General features: G+C 33.9%; 5 protein-coding genes across 10 annotated transcripts; 2 read left to right on the forward strand and 3 right to left on the reverse strand.

Moving 5' to 3' along the window:
- Positions 1-1099: 1099 nt before the first annotated feature.
- On the reverse strand, positions 1100-1772 carry LOC133036641 (uncharacterized). The gene is made up of 2 exons (XM_061113230.1): positions 1609-1772; positions 1100-1514 (listed from the first exon to the last, which is right to left on the reverse strand). The coding sequence occupies exons 1-2, from the start codon at positions 1770-1772 to the stop codon at positions 1373-1375; spliced, it is 306 nt and encodes a 101-aa protein (XP_060969213.1). The 3' UTR covers positions 1100-1372.
- A 16-nt stretch (positions 1773-1788) lies between these two features.
- On the reverse strand, positions 1789-2993 carry LOC133036642 (uncharacterized). The gene is made up of 3 exons (XM_061113231.1): positions 2929-2993; positions 2007-2849; positions 1789-1905 (listed from the first exon to the last, which is right to left on the reverse strand). Exons 1-2 carry the CDS (start codon positions 2980-2982, stop codon positions 2607-2609), a joined length of 297 nt encoding a protein of 98 aa, XP_060969214.1. The 5' UTR covers positions 2983-2993; the 3' UTR covers positions 1789-1905; positions 2007-2606.
- Positions 2994-5878: 2885 nt separating this feature from the next.
- LOC115711969 (ATP-dependent DNA helicase Q-like 5) lies at positions 5879-12736 on the forward strand. Of its 4 annotated transcripts, none has more exons than XR_009687217.1 (20): positions 5879-7183; positions 7280-7333; positions 7511-7623; positions 7801-8013; positions 8113-8191; positions 8525-8578; positions 8669-8743; positions 8864-8917; positions 9095-9139; positions 9223-9317; positions 9404-9533; positions 9749-9967; positions 10090-10145; positions 10242-10344; positions 10704-10832; positions 11066-11235; positions 11402-11426; positions 11531-11646; positions 12047-12323; positions 12531-12736. XR_009687217.1 is itself a non-coding variant. In XM_061113232.1 (20 exons), the coding sequence occupies exons 1-19, from the start codon at positions 5993-5995 to the stop codon at positions 12138-12140; spliced, it is 3015 nt and encodes a 1004-aa protein (XP_060969215.1). In that variant the 5' UTR covers positions 5879-5992; the 3' UTR covers positions 12141-12165; positions 12531-12736. The 4 variants fall into 4 exon arrangements, 2 of the variants coding, with proteins under 2 accessions (XP_060969215.1, XP_030496029.1); XR_004010763.2 differs by having other exon boundaries at positions 9749-9847; XM_061113232.1 differs by having other exon boundaries at positions 12047-12165.
- A 2027-nt stretch (positions 12737-14763) lies between these two features.
- LOC115714252 (uncharacterized) lies at positions 14764-17473 on the forward strand. 2 transcript variants are annotated; one of them, XM_030642882.2, is made up of 6 exons: positions 14764-14914; positions 15048-15242; positions 15909-16065; positions 16293-16343; positions 16560-16652; positions 17165-17473. In XM_030642882.2, the coding sequence occupies exons 2-6, from the start codon at positions 15103-15105 to the stop codon at positions 17240-17242; spliced, it is 519 nt and encodes a 172-aa protein (XP_030498742.1). In that variant the 5' UTR covers positions 14764-14914; positions 15048-15102; the 3' UTR covers positions 17243-17473. The 2 variants fall into 2 exon arrangements, with proteins under 2 accessions (XP_030498742.1, XP_030498741.1); XM_030642881.2 differs by having other exon boundaries at positions 14845-15242.
- A 70-nt stretch (positions 17474-17543) lies between these two features.
- On the reverse strand, positions 17544-21217 carry LOC115714251 (uncharacterized). 2 transcript variants are annotated; one of them, XM_030642878.2, is made up of 11 exons: positions 20868-21212; positions 20633-20715; positions 20416-20551; positions 19727-20220; positions 19593-19640; positions 19224-19398; positions 18931-19043; positions 18736-18832; positions 18416-18632; positions 18133-18286; positions 17544-18033 (listed from the first exon to the last, which is right to left on the reverse strand). In XM_030642878.2, exons 1-11 carry the CDS (start codon positions 21073-21075, stop codon positions 17629-17631), a joined length of 2130 nt encoding a protein of 709 aa, XP_030498738.2. In that variant the 5' UTR covers positions 21076-21212; the 3' UTR covers positions 17544-17628. The 2 variants fall into 2 exon arrangements, with proteins under 2 accessions (XP_030498738.2, XP_030498739.2); XM_030642879.2 differs by having other exon boundaries at positions 17924-18054; positions 20868-21217.
- Positions 21218-24541: the final 3324 nt, after the last annotated feature.

Below are 24541 nucleotides of genomic sequence, written 5' to 3' on the forward strand. Positions count from 1 at the left end.
TTTAGAAAACACATACTGCATATTACGATTGGTTGTTACATACATTTTTTTATTGTGATTTTTTATGTGGAGAGATATTGATAATAGGGAATTGGTATTATTATCATTAATATACAAAAGAACATCAAATATTATAGATAACTAATTAAATGAGTGGAAGAAGGTTGAAATTAATAAGAAGGAAAAATAAACTACATAAAGTGATTACAAATGCAATTTAGTTGTTTATCAGATGGTTGTAATAAGGTTGTTAATAGTATGCTGTCATGAGTAAGAGTAAATATAAAGATTAAAAATCCTAAAATATGAACAAATTAAAAACCAATTCCAATTAAGAAAAAAACATGATAGAAACAACAACTTGTCTATGATTATGAACATAATCTGGTAATAGAAAAAACAAAAGCTACATAAAAAAAAAAGTAGTATTTCCAACAACAACCAATAGATAACTAAGACAAATTCTTCTTTGGACCCTTTGGAGGAGCCTCATCTTCACTATCAATAAATTCCACTTCTTTCATGCGAGCATACTTATAGAACAACACAGCAAGCCTATCACGGTGTTTCTCAACATCAAATATGGGAGGAATCGGTTTCATATCAATAAAGTATTCGGCGAACGATGCAACGAAACAACCACAAATCCGCAAAACAACCAAAAAACAACGACGAGAAAAACTTAGAAAAGGAAAATAACATTACAAATTTTAAAAACATTTGAAAATAAAAAATAAAAACAACTTACTTAGAGGTTTGTTGAGGCAAACCATCAACCTTAACAACTTCGAAAGGGTCTAAACAAATCGGTTTGTTTTCCTTTTTGAACTCATCAAACAAAGCAAAAAAGTGGGGCAACAACACCGCAAATGGCTGACAAGCTTTGATAGCAGCACTATCTTTCATAGCAGTCGACAAGGAGTTGTACATGTACACACGCCTTTCCTCAATATTCAATCGACCAAGAATCCAATGTGATTCAGTCTCCATATGGATGATAAAGAAAACATGATCGCACAAATGCCAAGGGGAACCACATAACATTTTTCTACCTCTTATATAATCAGCAATGGCATCTTTGGGATTATCAAAAAAAGATTTTTTTTCTGTGCAATAAATTTTTCATACAAAGCATGAATGGTTTTGAAGAATAAGCAATCGGTGGTTGTGAACTTAACCTTTGGCTCCTTTGCATACTTTCCTTTTTTACGTAGATAGTAAAAAATGATGTCCAGATGCTGAACAATAAAAAATGATAAATGTTGGAAAATCAGAAAATGAATTATATTTCAACAACTTAAAAACAACCAACAAACAACATGAATAAAACTATAGACTGAAATTTTTGAAAAAAATCAAAAGAAAAAATAAATTAACTTACGTAATTAGTCAAACATTGGCCAGGATATGCAAGCTTGTGGAACCACATCTTGGTTGCAACATCTTCCACGCCAAAACGAAAAGGGGGAACAATCTTATCCTTACCCTTCAAGTAAACCTTCTCCTTATCATGCCTAACATTTTTTAAAAAAAAAGTGAAACATAAATAGTAAAGTAAAAAACAAAAAATACAAAAAAACAACAAAGGTGCTGAAAATAAACACTTACGGATCTTTCTTCGATCGGCGTCCTTCACCAAGCCACAAGTCAAAATCAATCTCGTCTTTATGTTCTACATCTTCACCAATCTTATCATCGAGAGGACACAACCCAGCCACATACTTAACAACTCCATAACCAACCATCTTTAGAACTAGAAATGGAAGAGTCATACTCCATAAACGGAGACGTCAGCGCTATGGGTTTCTTAGATTTCCTCTTGTCAACAAGAGGAGTTTCTTCAACGGGAATTGGGTCATCTTCAAGTTCAATGTTAGAATCAACATTGAGACCTGTTGCACCCATCTAATATATTTTTTCCACAAAAATGAAAGAAAATAGACAGTGTTAAACACAAAAAGTATGAAGAAACTAAAAAACAACCAAAAAAAAAAAAATATATATACCTCAAAACAAACAAGACGACGATCCGTAACCTCAACATTTTCAGAAACTGAAATCTGTTTACAAGGATCACCACCAATTCCATCTGAAGACATCTGTTCATATATGGTATTAAAAAGGAATTAGAGCATGGTTAAAAAATAACAACCTTTACACAACCAAAAAACAACACAAAAGCAACATTACCATAAGCTCAACTGCTTTTACCCCTGACCGAACAGTAGCCTCAACATCTATTTGAGTAGGGCCGTCATTGAAATCAACGAAATTCTTGATACAGAAAATAAAGGAAAAAGAAAATGGAAAAAAGTGAAGTTATTTTTTGTGAAATACTTGAACAACTAAAAAAAAACTACATAACAAAATAAAAACAACAAGTAAAATAATAAGACCAACAATAAATTCCGAACAACAAAATCTACAAACACAGCCATATAAATAACATAATAAATACAAATAAATAGTCCGAAAATAGTTGCAAATTTACGAAAAATAAAACATAACAAGAGACATAACAATAACATAGAATTACAAGAGCACTACCTAAAACGGACTTACAACAAAATAAACCACACAAAGTAACTAAAACCTAGTTACATTGTCTACTTATCTACCTTCTCCTCACTATCAGTGGCATCATCATCACTGCCATTATCATTTTTTTCTTTTGAGTCAGAATCTTCATCGGCTTGATCATCCTTCTCTTCACCTTCACTACCCTCCCCTTCGTCATCACCCATAACATTCTCTTCTTCATTTTCATCAGTTTCTTCAGATTCATTTAAATCAAAATCTGCTTCATCACCACCTCCATCATCATCATTGGAAGAGTCACTGCCTTTTTCCTATATTGAAATTACATATTAAATTAGTATAAAACAACTTAAAAAAAACCGAAAAACAACTATTGAAAAACTAAAATACCTTGGCATAGGAATCGGCAAAAACAGTAGAAAACTGTGTCTGCATTGAAGCCATCTGAGCACCAAAAGAAACAACCGTGCGTACACAAACTCTTTCAACTCAACCAAATCGAGATGAAATCTTCGTTGGGAAGTATGCAACGAATCGATCTTGACCTCCAACCCATGAAATTTCTCGAAAAGGCCTCGAAGCTTGACGAAATGTCACTCTGAGCAACAGTTGGCTCTTCGGGGACAGGAAGACTCTTGTAAGAGTTGAAGTCGGTGTCGAACTTGAAACTGCTCGGTTCAAAGCTTTGAACTCACCGGTAGTGGGCCTCATATTTGAAAGTTGCGGTGATCAAAAAACACAAAAATTAAAATTTCAATTATAAAGATTAATAATAATAAAAAACAACACAAAAACAACTACTGAAAAACCAAATTACAACAAACAGATATACCTTATCTTTGGAAACATCAAAGATAGTAGTCTTCAAAACTTTGAAAGTAGGTTGACTATTGCATGTCCACTGAGTGATCCTTGGAATACGAGAGCTTTCCTTTTGGCAGTACTTACCTTTCATGTACTTACAACACTCGTAGAACCAAACTTGTAGAACATGAGGACAACCAATCAAAGTGTAAAAAACACTCGGCCTCTTTCCCGAACTCTTTGCCTTCCTAACCCCCTCAACCCAACTATCAAGCTTACCCTTCAATGAGGAAATAGTCAATTCAAAAGAACTCCGGCCCCAAGCAAATTCATTGTACCTCCCACTATCTACAACATCTAAAATAGACTTGGGTACATTTTTATGCTTAGTGCCACTAAGCAAGAACCACTCCACGAAATACAAAACTGCCAACTTCACAGCATCCTCATCAGAATCACCCCACCTCTTGGTGGTAAAACATTCCCTAACAGATTCCTTAGTGATAGAGGACGAAGTTGGCCAATATCTTTCACAAAGACTATTAACCTCTTGCTTAAAATCTAAGACACTACAGTCACCTTCACAGTCTAACCCAGTAATCAATGCAAATTCCTCAATGCTAAACCTAAGCCTAACACCGCGTATCATAACCCACAACTCAGCATCATTAGGTTGCTGAACCTCTCAGAGCAACAACCCATGAAACACTTGGGGTTGAACTTTAAAATCGGGAAGGTCAAGGAAATGACCAAAACAGGTTTTTGAAAAGATTTCAAGCTGTACATCTGAAAGACAAGATTTAATGTTCTCTATCACCTGGAAAGTAGCAGTGGAAAAGGCTTTAGCAATGAACGATTCTTCGGTCATATATATAATCCCATTCCCGTAGCAATATAAACAAAATAAATCGGGACAAAAACAAAAAAACTAAAAAAAAAATAGAAAACAAATAATAAAAATAATATTTTTTTTTTAAAAAAAAAGACACCTTAGCAGGATTTTTCTTTGGTAGGTCAAATCCTTCAACCTTCACTGAGGTCCTAGCATGGACCTGCAACAAAAAAGAAAAACAAAAGCAACAAATCTTAGATACAATAACAATGAATATATGAAAATGTAGTAACCAAATTACAGCCAATAAAAAACCTAAAAACAACGTTTTCCTAAACCCTTACAGTATGATAAATGTAAGAGATAAACAACTTTCAAAAAAACATAAACAACTAAAATAAAACAACACTGTACAAACTCGTTGTTATGAAATTTCGAAAATGGTAGTCGAAAATAGTAGTGTGACAAACAACCGAGAAAAAACTGACAATAAACATATACAAAACTAAAGAATAAACTGAAAGATCTGGTTGCAATTGAAATTAGTAAAATGCTTTTCAATACCAATAGTGTGTAAAACAACCGAAAACAAATTCACAAAAAACATATAACCAACCAATGGGGAAAAGCAACTCAAAACTGTGACAAAATACGAATTGAACTGGGTTTTTTTTCAACAACCAAACAACAACTGAATAAAAACAACAAAACAACATCAACCACAATACATGACAGAAATACATAAAGAACACAAAAAAAACATAAAAACATCCTAATAAACACCTAAACCAGTGACCTAAAAAGCTCATGTAAAAATTAACACAATAAAATGAAACCAAGCAAATTTAAATTACCTTTGATTTAACTTTGGGCTTTTGGTCCTCACCATGCACTTCATCCTCAAAATCGGAATCTGAGGAAACCTAGAACAAAAAATGGGGAAAACTTTAAATCATCAAATGTAACACCAGAAATAAAACAACCAGAAAAAAACTAAAGAAAAATTTAAAAACAACAAAGAGAAACTTACATCGCGTGCAGACTTGGAAATTTTTGCTCTCTTAGTCTTAGGAGCATCTACTTTAACAGGAAGGGCTCTTTTCTTAGAGGCCGATGTCTCTGGAACATCAGCCACTAAATTTTTAGCAATTTTTTTTAACCCCATTTTAGGTTCGACTTGGGAAGTAACAGCTGGAGCCTTCTTCGATTTTTTAGAAACTTTCTTCGCCGGAGATGGTGATTTCGAACCACTTCTAGTGGTTGCCATTTATATAGAGAAAAAATAGAGGAGGAAGACAATGTAGGTTGAGGAAAACGTGGGTGAGGGCTTGGAGAAGGTGATCGTGGGAAGAAAAAATTGGTTAGGGCTTGATAATGGTGATCGTGGGAAGCTCTGTTTGAAGAGTGGCTGAATAAGGTAGATGAAAAATTCAAAAAAAAAAAAAGAAAGGATTTATGAGGTGGCGTGCGTGTACGTGTGTAAGGAAGAAGGGAAAAGGTAAAATTGTAATTATTAAACTTTTTGAAAAGTAAAATTGAAAAATGTAAAAGTTAAAAATGTTTAAAAAACCGGGTAAGGATAAAAATGTAAAAAAGGTGTCAATTTTGACATGAGGTGTAAAAATCTCTAAAATTTGACCCTAATAAGGCTATATATATGAAAAAATCCCTTTTTTTTATCACAAAATAATAATTAGAGAAAATTAGAAAAATATATTTATTTGTTAAAAAGAAAAAAGAAATGGCGGGAAATTTGGATAGAACAAGGGCGGGCATCGCTTATCTCCATACTCATTTCCAGTCCAGCAACGGTCTTCCATGGATTCCGATTCAGATTCCGACGGTTCTCACGTCTCCAACACTCCCCCAAGAGTTATCAAGCCTTCACCACCGGCACCGACATCGGCACCGGTCTCGGCTCCTCCTTCACGGCGTACCCTTTTCTCCACTACCAAATCCAAAATCAATGTAAAGGCCTCCTCTTCTTCTTCACACTCCAAATCCGCTCCAAAGCCCAAAAGTTCTTCTCACAAGAAGTCTAAGGCACCTGATCCGACCTCCGTTGAACCCGAGCAGACACCTCCCGAAGAACCATTTCCCACTCTCTCCCCAATTTTACCTTTCCAAATCCGTAACCGGGTTTCCGATCAGAGCCCGATATCTATCGAGACCCTTCCTGCTGGGTTTTTCTCCAAGTCTGCGTCTTTCTCAAAATTTCGACGTTCTAGTGTTAGTTTTGATCCTATTAAAGATGAACCATGTCCTCCTTTGGCGTCAAATTTGCAACAAAAGGTTCATATTGGTGGGTCTGATTGTGCAGAGACTGATTGGACACTGCCAGAGCTCGAAGATGAAGCATCTGTTGGTTATGGAAACACTGTGAAAGTTGGAAAGAGACATTCCAATTTGATTGGAAGCAATGAACCTATGCCGCAGGTGAAATTGCGAAAATGTGGCAACGAAGGGAATTTTGTGAAGTTGAATTTGAAGCGAAATAAGAAGTTTTTGAACAAGGGGAAAAGAGGAAATAGTACTTCATCAGGTGGCCGAAGATTTTACAAGAAATATAAGAAAAAGTTTAAACCAGCAGGTGGGGGTGAGACGGAGGAGGGTGTTTGTGAGGAACATGGTGTGTTTATGGAGAGCTTAACGAAAGAAAAGGAGAAGCAGGAGGGGAAAAAAGCTAAATTTGATTGTGAATCGATTGAGGAAACGATTTTGGCTGCTCGAAATGAATCTTCGGAAGAGAACTTGTTGAAGCTGTTGAGCCTAACTCATGGTTATGATTCGTTCAGGGAAGGGCAATTGGAAGCAATAAAGATGGTTCTAGATGGGAAATCATCGATGCTTGTTTTGCCAACTGGTGCTGGTAAATCACTGTGTTACCAGTTGCCTGCAATGATTTTACCTGGGATAACTTTGGTTGTTAGTCCATTAGTTGCATTGATGATTGATCAGCTAAAACAGCTGCCTCCTATGATCCAGGGAGGTCTTTTTTGTAGCAGTCAGGTGATTATTGCTTTCTTTCTCTTCATTTTTGTCTCATACATTAGCATATAGAATAGTTTGATAGTAGTATGAATGGAATTCTTTTCATTGTTTTAGACACCCGAAGAAGTTTCTAAGACAAAGATGTTGCTGCAACAAGGTCTCATTAAGGTAAGTTTTGCTTCCTTTAGAGTGTGGCTAGCAATGCTTCTATATATTGTTGTGTTTGGTTATGATTGCTGGCTTTCTCTCTTTTACTGATAGACTATGTGTGGAGTCTAATTTACATTTAGTGTATAGTGATTTTTCCATCTGAGTATAAAATCTCTGTCTTTGGTGTCATTTCAGGTTCTTTTTGTTTCACCAGAAAGATTTTTGAATGCAGAATTCCTGTCAATATTTTCTGGTACTTTACTCGTATCACTTGTCGTTGTGGATGAAGCTCACTGTATATCCGAATGGTGAGTGTGATTGCAACTGCCTCTTAAGCCTTAACTCTTATATTTTGGACATTGTTACATCAAGATTTTCTCTTTATGTGGAAGTCTATTTTGATCCTGTTTTTGAGGTGAATGTTTTTAATTTTTCTTCTGGTAATGAATTCATATTCACTTTTATGAAGTTGTGTATGATTCCAGGTCTCACAATTTCCGACCGTCATACATGAGGTTAAGAGCATCATTGCTTAAAGAGAAGCTTAATGTCAACTGCATTCTTGCAATGACAGCTACTGCAACAACCACAACTTTACATGCTGTTATGTCTGCTCTTGAGATTCCTCCAACTAGTCTCATCCAAAAGGCCCATTTAAGGGATAATTTACACTTGTCTGTATCATTGAGTAAAGATAAGTAAGTGCAGTTGCTCTTTCTATCCTAGATTCTATATCTTTAAGATGATAACAAATTCTGTACAGTACTCATCCTATTAAATTTCATGGATAAAACTAGAATGAAAGACCTGCTAGCATTGATAAAGTCTTCTCCATTCAAAGAAGTTCAGAGCATCATTGTATACTGCAAATTTCAGGTACATGCAATATTTCACTGTGTGTGCTCTTTCATATATAAATATGATATATATTTTACTGGCTATCTGTTATGCCATCTAGACTGTCTCACTGGCTCACTTGTGTCTATATCTGTTTCTTGTTTTTCAACTTCTTTTCAGATGTATAATTTGCTTCTATATATTTTGGGTGTGATTACCTGAAGAAAAAGTATATTTCTTGGTAGAAATATAATTCATTTAACCACCTAATGCAATAAAGTAGAAATTTTTGTTTACTCATCAGATTAACAAAAAAGTCCATACATATTCAGTTTTGAGAGACAACTTAGTTCATCATTCTAATGTTTGCAGTTCGAAACTGACGTACTAAGCAGATATTTACGTGATTACAACATCTCTGCAAAGGTTCGTTTTAATTTTTTTAGATCACAACTTTATTTGCCGTATCACAGAAGTATAAATCTGACAACGTTTTTTTTTTTAAATTTTACATAGAGTTACCACAGTGGTATACTTGCAAAAGATCGTAGCCGAATACAGGAATTGTTTTGTACAAACAAGATCAGAGTAGTGAGTATCATATCATGCTCATTATATTATGAATATGTTTTAGTTTTTTTAAATTAGTCTTTTCATATTCTAAGAAAAACTTTCAATTTCTTCTGTTGTTAACTCTTGCTTCTATCAAAGGTTGTGGCAACTGTAGCATTTGGCATGGGGCTCAACAAGACGGATGTTGGAGCTGTAAGAAAAACTACTTATAATAACATAGCTTTGTTGCATTATTTTTAAATTAGATGTCACTATAAAAAGACAACATTCTACTGTATTTATCCAATCAAGACACAAGCCACTGGTATAAATGCTTAGCTTCCTTTCTGTGAAGATATTTTGAATACTAACATATTGCATTTGCTTCAGGTCATTCACTACAGCTTGCCAGAAAGTTTGGAGGCATATGTTCAGGTTGAACTCTTGTTTCTATTCACTGATTATTTGAAAGACATTTGAGTTAACGTTTCCTATAAGATAGAGTTATACTTCTGTAGGAGATTGGGCGAGCAGGGCGAGATGGCCGATCATCGTATTGTCATCTATTTTTGGATGATGACACGTATTTCAAGCTTCGTAGTCTTATGTTCAGGTAGTCAGATAAGAATTATACCTTGTCATTTAGCATAATGGTTTGTTGGTTTCACAAAATTTAAATTGGTAGTATTTTGTTTGCAGTGAAGGAGTTGATCAATATGCAGTAGACAAATTCCTTTCTCAAGTTTTCACCAATGATAATAAATCACAAGGGAAGATCTTCTCACTTGTAAAAGAATCCGCTTCTTGCAAACTCGATATGAAAGAAGAGGTTTTCTCCTTTTACTTTTCATGTTCAACTCTCAAGTTTATTATATAATTAGTCATGAATGCTCTGTGATTGGTGGTGGTTCAGGTTCATGATGTATTGTCATGAAAGAGACACAAACTATATAATATGCACATAAGGGTGTTGTACTTATTTTTTGATTCTCATACACTGCAACCTTCTAAAGCATTCCATTGTTATTTTTGACCATTTTCCAGGTGATGTTCACACTTCTGACACAATTGGAATTGGGTGAAGTGCAATACCTGCGTTTACTACCGCAGATAAATGTTACTTGTACCTTAAATTTTCATAAGGTGGGTAGAAAATTCGTTATAACCTCTGTTCACCTGGGAGTTCTACTTGCTGCGGGTGCTCTCAGAAGCTATAAACATGTTACCAATGGCAGGAATTATATAAAACATTTGTCCTACTATGTGAGACTATATGATATAGCTGTCCTAGAAACCCGTTCCTTAGGGAAAATTACCTGTTCTTTTCCTCATTATATTAGTTTGATCATTGATGCTTACCAATAGTATTACTTGCACATTTGCAGACACCTCCTGATGTTCTTGCTGAAAGGGATATTGTTGTTGCTGAAATTCTGAAAAAGTGAGTATCTTTAATTGTTAAAAAAACTAAGCTAGTTGAGTACTATTTGTTGTCAATAAGATTTTGGCTAAGCAATTATGACATGGAGATTTTCAGGTCTGAAATGAAGCAAGGAAAGTATGTGTTTGACATACCAACTGTAGCGAATAGCATCGGAGTTATGACTACTGATCTATCAATTCAGTTACAGAATCTGAAGGTATGGAACTATTCGAAAGAAGACTATGTTTTATATTATTTAGCTATTGGAGATAAGAATAGAAAATAAATTTAATATGTAATGTAGGTGGTTTCTGAAGTGTATTCTCTCTCTCTCTCTCTCTCTCTCTCTCTCTCTCTCTCTCTCTCTCTCTCTCTCTCTCTCTCTCTATCTATCTATCTCTTATTGTTTATTTGCTTGGTATGAGTTAGGCCAATTTAATCTCTGTCTCATACTTCTGTCATGTTTCAGCCTTTTGGAGTTGTAACTTCTGGATAATTGGGGTCTTAACCAGCTTGCATTTTTATTTTTGTCTTCTGATCCTTTCCTGGTGCTGATCCTTGTGTTCTTGTTTTTAGTTCAAGGGAGAAGTAACATATGAGCTAAAAGACCAAGCCTTCTGCTATACAATTGTGCAAGTTCCTACGGATCTTTGTTCACTGTCAGCGGTTCTTACAAAATGGTTATCAGAGGTTGAAAGTTGTAAGGTATTATCATGATAGACAAGACTAAGAAGCTGAATTTCCTTATATATAAACTGAGATAAACAGTCGATTGCAGCTGCACATAATTCATGCTGAAAATAATGTTTGCTTTCTCAAGTTTACGAAATCTTATTGATTGGCTTGTCACATTTTTTAATTTTGTTTTGATAAAAACTAAGAATGTTCTTGCTTTTCCTGAATTCCGACCTGTGAATAAATTTCTGTTCTGGCCTTAGGTGTGGAAGTTTGATGCAATGTATGATGCGGTCGTATTTGCTGTTAATTCATGCGAAAAGTTGCAAGGTTGCTGTGGTGCAGAGCACACACTATGCTTACAAAAAAGAATACTGGATTATTTCAACGAAACTGATAATAATGATCATCCTAATAAGATGGGTCAAAGCAGGTTTGTCCAGATCTTACCTCTGACAGTTGTAGTACTACTACTAACACCAGATGATGATTCATCATGAAAGCTATTCCACAGCTCTTCATATACTTGATCCTTTTTTATTCTTTAATCTTATTATCAATTGTTATATACTGATAGTCTTATTATCATTCCCATGCAGCCCATTTTTGCGAGCAGATATAAAAGTAAGAAGCTTTTAGCCTATAATCCATACTTGAATTCTGTAATCAGCAGGTCACTAGTGATTTTAACTTAAACTTTTTTTTTTTGTTTTGTTTTGGAATAACAGGTATTTCTGCAGGGAAACTCACAAGTAAAATTTACTCCCAGATCTATTGCAAGGATAATGCATGGCATTGCAAGTCCAGCTTATCCATCTACAATGTGGTCAAAAACTCACTTCTGGTACCTTAAACAAAGCTGTATTACTCATTTTGAATACTAACCCCTGAAGTTGATCTGATATGAAAGGCAGCATACCACTCATTACTGTTGGTTTAGAAAGTAGGATTAGATTGGATAAAATCAAATTATGAAATATAAGGAACAAAGAAAATAAAAGAATGATTGAATTGATCAAAGTTGGGTTCAAAGTTATGATTTTTGTTCTTTCCGAAATACTTGAATGTGGGAGTGTGGATAGGATAAAATTATCTCAAGTTTTCCAAGGGGATTAATTCTTATCCTCTCCAATTTTATAACAAACTCACATGATTCCCATTCCCTTAAAATTATCCAATTCTATTCAATTCAATCATACTTTCCAAACATCGACTTTTCGGTACTAATAATTTCTGCATTGCAGGGGAAGGTATACACAAACAGATTTTCATGTTGTAATGGAAGCAGCAAAAGCAGAACTAATTAACTTGTCAGCAAAGACTCAACCTACCTCTTAACAATCAATCCCACAGTTTCATAAAGGTGATGATAATGTTAAAAAATCCCATCTGCTGATTTATTTCAACAAGTTAGCAAAATATTTATATGATGCCACAGTTCATTTGAAGCTTAGAAACATGAGATTTGACATATTTTGGTCAGCAGCATATAAAAACAGTACAAATTACAAGTTATGGGGGGTAAGCTCAGCTATCTGTGACTTTGATTGTGAACTACTTTCTTTGTTTTCTTATCTCTTCTGAATATTTGTATTATTAGGCAAACTCCATTATTGCAAAACTATTCTTACAAAACCAGTCAAATATTTGTATAGGAATGTCTTGTTATTTATGGATTATAGTATTGAAAATGACACTTTCTTATTTTCTCAAGCTTTTTCTTTGCAGTTTCCTGATGTAGTAGCACCCAAATGAAGACTAACCAAACCTGTTACAACACAGAGAAAATGGCTTCAAATGTACAAGAAATAATTCATAATAATAACAAAAGGAATTATTACATTATTATCTTTTTTTCCTTCTGTTAAGTGTGTAAATTTTGTTATCATTTTACATATCATATATTCAGTCCATACCAATTTATTGTCGTTTTATGGACAGATTTTTATTTAGATAGTGCCAAAGCCAATGACTTGAGCAAGTTTATTCATATTTTTATACAGACACATTGGGAATTATTATTATTTAAAGAAACAATTATACCGTTTATAGTTTATATATGAAAATATAATTTAAAATAAAAAATAGGTTTATAAAAATAATTTATATAAAGACAAAATTATATTTGTTGTATTTATTGAAAAACACATTAATGCACAAAAAATGACAAGGTATAGTTTTTATTTTTATTATTTTGGTCTTAACTTTTAAGTTTTGTAAATCAATATTATAACTTAGTAATAATATTGGTGCATTTTGAGCATATTTATGGCTTTTTTTTTTTTTTAATATATATACATTGATTAAAATATTGAAGAATAGACTATCATTAACATTTAAAATAACAAAGGTTATTAAAAAAAATCCAAAGTTAAAGTTGGCAACTTGGGAGTACACTTTTATGTTAAGTAGTGGCAAAAACTCACATGATGAATGCAAGTGTTGTGACTTGTTTCTTTATCTACTTGACCAATTGTCTCTTCTTTGAGCCTTAAGTTTGATGATCTATTTAACCACTATTCCCATATTTCTCTCACATTTTTACCCTTATCCTAATAATAAAATATTAGAAAAAATGTATATTTCAAAATAAATATATGGCATTGCTTTAGGCATTAGAACACTTACATCAATTCTCACAATTATAATTTATAAATTAGTTAAAGTTTGATTTTTTTTTTTGTAAAGCATGGCAGTAACACTAGATGCTTAAAAAAGAACAATGATGATGATATGTACTTTTTAAGTAATGATGTAATGTAGCAAGTAATCCACACGCAAAAGTGCTTCACTCTTTCCTTAAATAAAAAAAATATAAATAAAAAGAATAATCTAAAATGGTAAAAAAAAAAAATCAAATGTAAATAGTCAAGTCAAACATATTATTCAATAAAAGTTAATTAAAATTTTTATCCCTTTAATTTTGACATAGCTAAATCATGAAATTTTTTAACCGTTAAAAATTCTTTTTTAAACTATTGAGATTATTAATTTTTTGTCCAATTTCATTCAATTTTATTAATTTTATGATTGTCTATATATTAAATTATGCTCTCCAAATAACAAATCACCTATTCAAATTTTATATGTACTAAATTATGCATTCTGATTTTTCGTCTACATTAAACCTTTTTTATTAAAATTAGAAAAAAAAATCCTTAAATTCAATAATCTCAATAATTAAGGTGGCGTTTGGTAACACCTGTTTAATCAATTTTCTGTTTTTAAAAGTGAAAAAATAAAAATATTTTTAAAAAACATGTTCTATAAAACTATTTTTAATTTTCAATTTTATAAATAGAAATCAAAATTTAAAAAAAAATAAAAATCACTTTCAATATTTTTTTAAACATTTTTTTTCTTAATCAATCTTTTGAATTACAACCAGAACCCGGACCAAAATCCCCTCCTCACGGCCTTGGCGCTGAACCCAGCTTCTGACCTGAACTCGAATCCAACCCCGGATCTTGACCTGACTTAAATAAAATCAAAAAATAAAAATAAAAATGAACTTTACAAAACACACTTTTGTTTTATGTTTTTAAAATTGAAAAACAAAAGTGGTTACAGAACGTATTTTTGTTTTTTAAAAATAAAAATTTTACTTTTATTTTATGATTAAAAAATTAAGAAAACAAAAGTGTTACCAAACGACACCTAAGAAAAGCCTTCCAAATTTAAGTAACATTTAAATAAATGCATCGATCCACACTCCATGAAAAAGAAAAAGAAATTATTAGTGTATTTTTGTTTTAGTTTGGATAGAATTATTGACTATGGAATTTTGCCACTTTGTTGGTTAACTTCATTTGTTGGGTAAATAAGCCCAAATAGAATAGAATAAACCCAATTTCAATCCAAATTGTAAAATGACAAATATGGTATATTCTAGAACATGGGTTGGGCATATCCCTTTTCATCACATTATTTGATCTAAGGAGTAGTCTCTCACAAATAACTCAATTTTATTAAATTAAATTAATTAACTAAAATTCAAAATCCCAAAAGTTAAAACTAAAAACAAAATCAATTTTAATGAATAAAAATCATTAAAGAGTAGCAAAGGCAAAGAAAGACAGTTAAAAATCAGAAGAAGCCATTAATTGAAATAGGTATAATTTTCCATCCCTTTCCCGGGAAAACTTTTACAAATCAAAGCAACTCTCTTTCTCTACAAATTTCGTTGAATCAGTCAGAGACTGTCCATTGTACATTTTTTGAGCTGGGTTTTCTTCATTTTTCCAGAATTTTGATTCGATTCTAAGAAGAATTGAGAACGAAAGACGAGATTTTTGAAGTGATGGATGAGATGACGGCGACCTCTGTTACGGCGGTGGGAAATTCGGCTGTGTCTTCTTCGACAATCTTGACGAATTTCCCTCTTATTTCTGCTTTTCTTGCTTTCGTCATGGCCCAGACCATCAAGTTCTTCACTGCCTGGTACTTTCTTTTTCATCTCTCGCTTTGATTTTCAATCTTTGGAATTATAATTGGGATCTGGAGTTTCGTTTATTGAGTATTATTTCTGGTATACTTTCTTTTTATGTTTAGAATTTGGTTTGTATAATGTCGTTTTCTTCTTGTGATTCGTGTTCGAAAGTTATTTGGTCGAGTTACCAAGGTATTGTCTTTTTATTGGATCTAATTTCTTTTCTTGATGTTTGATTACTTCTTCCGCAAATCTTTTTACGTGGAAAATAAAGCAATTTAGCATTTCAATTTATGGGTCGAATTATCAAATCTTGAAAACCCAAATAGTTAACTTGTTCTTAACTCTACCAACTAGCATTTCTTTTCTTCTTTCTTTGTTTTTGGATTGTTAAGTTTCAATTTCTGGGTGCTTGTTGTGCTTGTAGTTATAGCTGTTTGAGCTGCAAACACTATTTTCTTGTTGAATGAAACATGGTTGAAATCTTTAAAATTTGGTTTCTATCTTCTTCTTCATTTGATGTGGGCAAAGGGGAAATGAGATATGAAAAGGAAAGTTCAGTGGGAATATTGGTTTTCTTTTGAGTTGAGATTGGAGAATATGTTCTTGACTTTAACAATGGGAAATTATGATACTTCATAATGGTATAAGAGTCTTATGATTTCTTAGATTTGCAGGTATAAAGAAAGACGCTGGGATCTCAAGCAACTTGTTGGGTCTGGTGGAATGCCATCATCTCATTCTGCAACTGTTACTGCTCTTGCAGCTGCCATTGGTTTCCAAGAAGGCTTTGGAGGATCGGTGTTTGCTATTGCATTGATCTTAGCGTGTGTTGTATGTCCTCTTGTCCCTACATTTTATTGTCATTCGCAAAGAACTCATACAAATGAAAATAGTTCATTATATAATTTAAAAGAGTTGAACTCTAATTTCTGGAGGAAACATTATGGTTCCATACTTCTTGTCATCTATGATCAGGGCTTATAATTCTCCTGTTTTTTATAAGATAGTTCATGTTCTGTTCTTGTAGGGAGATCTTTAATGTAAGATGCTTGTTGCAGGTCATGTATGATGCCACTGGTGTAAGACTACATGCTGGACGCCAAGCAGAGGTTCGATAATTTTTCTTCTCTCATTTTCTTTTCCAGCCTCTGTAGTCTGTGTTGTATTGCTATTTCTTTCTGTTCATCAGTCTCTCTTTTGAGGCTTTGTCTAGAATTCAGAGTTTTAGAAGCTTTGGTTTCAAGTGTTTGCAAGTTATCTGTTAGCTTTGTAAAGCTTCTCGTGGTTTGAATTGGTTTTATATAACCATTATGTATTTATTGCAGGTTTTGAATCAAATTGTTTATGAACTTCCTGCTGAGCATCCTCTAGCTGAGAGCAGACCACTTCGTGAACTTCTAGGTCACACCCCTCCGCAGGTTCGCTATATTGTTTCCTAAACTTGATTATAATTAGAAGCACACAAAGATTATGAGAAAGTATTCTTATACATTAAGTATGCAGACATTGATTAGCTCCAGACCATTAAATTTTATCTTACTATTACACACTCACTGGCTAAAATAAATTAATATTCATTAAACTAATAATGCATTTAATGGTTATAGGAGCTCTTAGTAGTGTTCTTACTTTTGATGGATTTTGTCTCAAATATATTACAACTACTTCTGGTTCATTACTTCTACGCTGTTAGTATTTTTTAGTGTCTAAAATTCCTGTGTTCTGAACAATCTTTTGGCTTCATAGTCACATGATGGATTGTAGGACTTCTTATATTTATGCCTATACTATAGTTTCATAGATAAATGATGCAATAAAGTTTTTTTTGTTCTTTTTGATAAAGATGTAATAAAACCTTTTTGCCTTGTGACTTTACAGCCTTGTTGGTTGATCATCAACATGGATTTTAATGGCATTGTATCATTTGCAGGTTGTTGCTGGTGGATTGCTTGGAATTGCCACAGGATCTATGGGTCATTTGCTTATGGTTTTGACTGGCCATGCTTGATGACAAATAATATACCATTTAGTAGCATCTTTCATGGATGGATCTTCACGAGTCTTTTGGACAATACAACTCAAAGAATCATAACAAAACATACATGGTTTGTTCAGGTTTAATTAGGAAACCCCCTTTTTGTCCATTTTATAGCACATTCTTGGGTCAGAACTGTTCTTTACTTGTACAAAAAACTAGAATTGCTCATTGGTAAATGTAATTCCATTAATTTCTGGCTTATGCTCAATCCATTTACTAACTAACTTAAATGCCTGCAATATGTGATCAAAGCAAATGGTAAGCAAAAACATCAGGGTAAAAAAATATATATTAAATTTTTATTTGATTTTCGAAAGTCAACAATACAAAAATATTGCCTATGAGTGTCGGGAAATTCAGTTGACACTAAGAACAGCAGAAAAAACCCTTTTCATTTCCTTTACAGGATTCCCAACAAGTCCTGATTTCACACGCCAGGAGATGTGATCATCAGGCCTAACAAGGATGGCTCCTTTGTCAGTCATCTTGCATAAATCCCACCATGAAGGCGAAGTAGGTGACATCCTTGTCTCGAGAACATCTATGTAATTCTCCCAAGGTGCCATAAACGCCTTACTTCCTACTTCAACTCCTTCGGTACTATCAGCAGACCAGAGCACACATACTCTTACAGGCACCTTGAATTCCTCAGCCACCTCTAATGTAGCACGAGCAAGATGGTACGATGACTCGGTAGGTGCTATAATGAGAAGAAACTCAACTTTGTCTCCGGAAATAAGATCTAGTGTTGAAATTATTTCCTACATAATTTTATGACATATCTTAAAGAGTCAAACTTTGGAATAGTCAAGTGGTTATGGAAACAGAATTGATAACAAGCAAACTAATAAGCAGCTTACCTTACTAGAGGAATTTGATAACACCCTTACATTCATATGGGGCAGCTTGCACCCTGGATCTGCAGTTGGAATATAATCTCTCCGGCGTCCAGTAGGTGCTTCAGGAGTCCCCGGCATGCCATCACTGTCGGGAACAAGTGCTCCTTCAACGTACCTAAACACCAGTGTCTAGAATGAGAAACTATTGAAAAGATGTTTGTTCAGTTGATGATTATAAGTGGTAGATAGGTGGATGATATTGTTAAAGTTATTTAGTTTCATAGAAAGTCATTAAGTATGATACCTGAAACCAAGATCCTCTGCAGGGAACTGGAGTTGAAGGCTCTTTCCTTCATCAAATATTTGTCTTAGCTTAGCAAGCCTTGAATGACCAAGTGGGTTCTTTTCATTCAAAAGATATTCTGAGAGCTGTGCACGGCCTATTGCAAATATTCCGTCCAAAATTGCCCTCTGTATTCCAGATGGCAAAACAGCACCAACTCCATTGATAACATGGTGGACTGCAATCAAGAGTAAAACAAATAGATACAGTTTTCTAAAGAGAAAGCTATAATGATTATTAACAATGCTGCATATAAAAGGCTATTGGTTGCTTTGGTTTACCTGAGTTTGCAACAGTAGGATCAAGACCAAGTGCAGCAGGAACTGCCATGGCTGCTTTGAAGTTTTGAACGCTAAGCTTCGTGTTGAGAATGGCAATCTAACATTAACAGATAACAATGTATGTAGGAAACTTTAATATTGGATTTAGGAAATCAAAAGGTATGAACAATACAAGTGAAAAAGATAAACCAATACCGGCCTACGTTCTGTTTCATAAGTATTAAGCATTGAAATCGGTGCAATACCCTTTAATACAGAAGCTATTTTCCAGGCAAGATTATGAGAATCCTGAATTCCAGTGTTCATTCCTGCAAAAAAATCATGGGCTCTGAGTGTTATTAATAAAATAGTCGATAGGGCTTCGAAAATAAATTAACTGATCTTCCATTAAGTACAACATTAGCAACTAAGCTACAATGTCAAAATCAATACTTGATCCATGCTATGTAAGTAGGATTTCATACTCAACTTTTAACCAAACAACTTACCAAATCCCCCAGCAGGAGGGAAACGATGAGCAGCATCACCAGCAAGCAATATCCTCTTGTCATGACTTAGAAACTTCTCAGCCACTTCAGCATGCATAACCCATGGCTTTATATCAACCACATCTAGGTCTCTGAGCTTTCGACCAACTAATTTAAGAATTAACTCCTCACACATCTAGAAGAATTTGATTTAAAAAAAAAATAACTATCAAAATAAAGTATGTTTCATTTCAAGCCCATAATATGACATGACCATTCCCTTTTCTCATACTTCAATCCAATAAACACCCTTGATTCAAGCAAAACTTTCATAGAGTATCATACAACTAATATTTTATTAGACAAACCATCTCTAATGTTAAGGAGTACCTTAGGACTGAAATCTTGAAAGTTCTGCTGAGGTGGATAGAATGGTATCTGCAAGAACATGAGATAATTATAACATTTGTAAATTTATAGTAAGAATGCTTTTCTAAAATATATCCATTTAGAATATGGGGTACCTGGAAAACAAATTCACCTTCATTGAGATCATGAGCAACAAGGACCCCAATGGCTTCAGTATTGAAAATGAAAAACAGCATACCAGGTCTCTCACTAAGCAAGTATTGTCCAAGGTCTTTGCTCATAAAATGGACACTAATAAGCTTTTGCAACTCTCTTTCACCTTTCATATCTATTCCCACAAGCCTACGTACAGTACTTCCAGCACCATCTGCACCAACAAGGATATTACACTTGATTTCTTCCTCCACTAACTTTCCATCCTTGACACAAGAAGCAGTTACAGTAACATAGTCATTATTAGCATCAATGGCTAAACACTCATGCCCCATCAATATTTGCCTTTCCCTAATGATCCCATGGTTAAGGCCTTCCAATCCTTCCGATCCACCAACCCGGAATTGAAGATTCTCAAGCTGCTTAAGTAGTAACCTTGACAATTTATATTGGGAGAAGTGTGCAACAGATACCGGGCTAATAACTTGCTCAAAATCTGTTGATAATGTTTATAACACAACAGACATGTTCAGTATCATTAAAATGTTCACATTTTCTGTAAGAATGCAATGATATTTAAAAGCTACAACTATAAAGACCTTAGAATAAATGTCATGTTGGCCAATATCTGAAATCTAATAACTAACACTTAATGTGTCAATATTTAAAAGTTATAGAATCAACTCAGCACCTTGAGGTTTCATATGGTCAACTGAGCCAAGAATTGAACCAGAAAGTGAAGTACAATATATGAACTTTCTCCATAATTCCACTGGTGGTTGGGATCTTTGAATCTTCTCTGCAAGGCCATCCAATTTACGAAACACCTAACAACAAGAAATTTCAAATGAACCCTGAAATTCCAAATAACCCATTTGAATTATATCTTCCACCTAAAAAAAACCAACCTCCATGGTTCGGTTGTTGATGAAGTGTGCCTGTGGATGTTTAGAAAAAGTCTTACTTTTCTCCAAAACCGCACATTTAACACCTAAAAGATAAACAAACATTAACATATGATCAAACCCAATTTCAACATTCAAATCCCAACATAAAGGAGAAATCTGATCATAGAAATCTTCCAACACAAAAGCAAGCAAAAGAGTTTAACATGATCAAGCTAAGAGTATAGAGTGTGTGTACCCAATTTGGTTAAAAGTATAGAAAGAACGAGACCCGCTGGCCCTGCTCCAACGATTAAAACTGGAAGAACCGAGTCTTCGCCATTGTTGAAAATTTTCGTGCTCGATGACAATGTCCTTCTGTAAATGTACCCAAGTGGGTAAGCTTTGATTCTGGCATTTCCCCATTGTTGGGCATTGAAACTTTTGATAAACCTTGAAAACCCCATGATCCAGAAACTGAAACAGAATCTAAAGCGTGAGCATGGCCATGGCCATGGAAGGTAGTATGGAATGGACCAACTAGAAAGTGAAGCAGAGGGTGGTTAGAAGCTGTCCGCGATGGTGTGGTCGTTGGTTAAGGTCGGTTTGATTTATGGCTCGAATCTATATGGGCTGGGCTAGGGTGAGCCCAATTCAGACCTTATATGTCCGTCCATCTACTTCTAAGGTCCATAATGCTCCTATTCACCACTTAATTTGGGGTTATTAGGAGGAAATTACACTCTATATCCTTTTTATATTGTCCTCTTTTATTTTTACCTTCTTTTTTAAAATCTATCATTTTTACCTTTTTTTTTAATATTGTACCAATTTTACCCCTGTCACTTCAAGATACTCTCCATGTGATTCTCTTATGTAAGGGTATTTTGGGTACAATACATATAAAAAGAGGTATGTTTCAAATAAATATAAAATTAAAAATAAATTTGATTAATTGATGAATAAAAAAGGCATTTTTCAACTTACCCCTAATTTTAAGGATAATTTCATAATACCAAAAAAGTTAAAAATAAAATTACAAAAACATGGTTGTATGAAATTTTAAACTTTTTTAAGGTTTATGAGTTTTCTTTTTTCTTACAAAAACATGGATATTGATATTTTCATGTTGTTGTTGTTTTTTTTTTAGTAATTGCATTGTTTTTTTACAAAAATAAGTTTTTATTTATCTTTTACTTTTTTTTTCTCTCTCTAATTCTGAATGACATCTAATAAGATTAGGATTCCAATCCAATTAATCCTAATGTCGTAATAAAAAATAAAAAAACTTCAAATTTTCTAAGAAAAAAGTAAAAGATATATGAAAAAAAAAAAAGTTTCAAATCAATTGAGAACTAAGCAAAAGAGTTTAAAATCCTAATTCAATTGAGAATGCTTGAAGAACAAATGCAATTGCCTAAGAATATCAAAATTGATGCCCATCAAGTAGTTTCAAGCAAAATGGGCTCAGTTCACGTCATTAAGTCAGCTTCACTCAAGTGTAAAGTTACTGGCGCGTCACACCTACCATCAAAATCAATAGCATCTACCTGAACCTCATGTAAATTAATAGGAGCCAAAATAAGCGATAAACAGTCATCTTTCAAGCCACGCTTAATAACCTTTTCAGGATTTTTGGACTAAACTTTAAGCACTCCATATTTATATTGAAAAGAAACTTTTTTGAAATTATTTTTGATTGCCTGTGAAGAAATTGATGTAACCCCATGCATGAGAGTCACGTGAGAAGAACCCACACCATCCATCACCACGTCAGACCTTAACCTAATGACCTCCGAATTAGCCACGACACTCACCCCGATAACACTGTCCTCCTTCCAGCCCCTGAATCAACATATGCCAATCTAGTTTTTAATGCACAATGAGTGTCAAAATCCCCACTGTCAAGTAATAAATAATTGTTATCAATGGGTCTACTCAAAGTGTGAACATTAGCACTATTTTTAGAAATAGAATCAACACCTCTCCCATTACAAGGCAAGTATAAATCTTTGGTTTCCAAAGTAGAAGAAGAATTATTGTCAATAACAACAACCACACTTGACACGGGATGCCATTTAACTGTATCACCAACCATGACACACTTTCCTTTTTTAGAATTCGACACTGGAGATTGTTTGAATCCCGACGCACCACTGCCAGCAACCCTACCCCTAGTCGAGAGACAACTGTCGGGCTAGCTCGACTTCCCCACATGCACCACATCGCCAGACGAAGCCACTCTAAAATCGCATCCACGAGACTTTTTAAAAATTGGGCCAGTTATCTTGTCGAGATACAGAACCCGAATCCAATCGCCATACCTCAATTGATCTTTGCTACCGATAGACTTCGACTTCAATAGGCAGTTCTTGATCGGGTGGCCTAAGATTCCACAAAAATAACATAAATCTAGGAGCCTCTCATACCGAATTGACTTCTGAATCAAAGGCTTATTTGGCGCCAAATAATTTTTAATCACATGTGCTAGAGGTTTCCAGATATCAACACTCACGCAAACCTTCATGAACACACCATGGCACATTCCATTCAGACCACATAACACCTCCAACACCTCACCAATCGTCTTCCCCAACTAAAAACCCCACGACTTATTCATACAACACACTGCCACCTTATGAATTTGTTGGAAATTATTTTACCAGGATCTTAGATCTACTCACAAGTATGTTTATTAACATCCTAAATAAGAACTTTCTAAAACGATAAATTAAACACATATAAAGTTTAAGAAACCTTACATTGTATGACTCCTTCCGTTCAGATATCTAGCCCTTGATTCCTTTCTGTAGCAGAGCATTATCAATATCTGAACCTGGATCTCTTTCTCGGAATCTTTGATGCTGAAACTCCTTTGCTGATGATCTTTCTTCACGATCTTCCTCACTATGATTGAGGTATCACTTGATGTGTGTGGGCACTACTCATACACTAAGGTAGTTCGAAATTCAAAGGAAGAGAAAGAAGAAGTGGTAGCTAAAGATAGGGAGAGAGAGAGGCTCAGTTTTTCTGAATCAGAAGAAGTGTTTTTCCTGAAGCCTTCACTATCTATTTATAGCATTCCACTAGGGTTAGATTTGAATTATATGACATTAAAATAATGAAAAAATCAACTTAAAATACACTCAAAGGTGGTCGGCCATACCTTTAATGGATTGGGCCTTGCTTTTTGCAATTTTGCAATTTTAACACCTTTTGTATATGATTTTCTCAAAAATGTCAATTTCCTAATTCAACCATTTAAATGTCAATTCTAACTATTTAATAACTATAAATAATTATTAAATAATATTGTCATTTATCATATTTATTAATTGAACCATACAAAGTATCATAATTAACAAATATGCCCCTATAAACTCTTTCTTTACAATTTCGCCCTTACTTAGTGAAAATTTCACAAATAGACATAGTCTAATTTGAGAATTATAATTGATTACTCAAAACCAATTACATGAGTCTTACAAGCAATATTATCTCAACTAGTGGGGGGACCATGGGTCTATATAACCGAGCTTCCAATAAGTAGATCAAGGTTTTAGCACTAAAATTCACTAACTTATTAATTCTTCGTTGAATCCACGCATAGAACTTAAAATTGCACTCTCAGTATATAGAATGCTCTATATGTTCCACCATATAGACACATCATTAGTTATCCATTGTTATAATCCTAATGTGATCAATGATCCTCTATATGAATGATCTACACAGTAAAGGGATTAAATTACCGTAACACCCTACTATGTATTTTATCCTTAAAACACTTGACCCCGTATAAATGATATTTCAGCTTATGTGAAATGAGATCTCCACCATTTATTTTCGTTTGGTCAAGCTCGAAGGTGATCATCCTTTGCTTACTATTTGCCAGATAGAAGCTATAGATTCCATGTTTATGCTAGCGCTCCC

This window comes from Cannabis sativa, chromosome 4, assembly GCF_029168945.1.
Source record: "Cannabis sativa cultivar Pink pepper isolate KNU-18-1 chromosome 4, ASM2916894v1, whole genome shotgun sequence".
Taxonomy (NCBI): Eukaryota; Viridiplantae; Streptophyta; class Magnoliopsida; order Rosales; family Cannabaceae; genus Cannabis; species Cannabis sativa.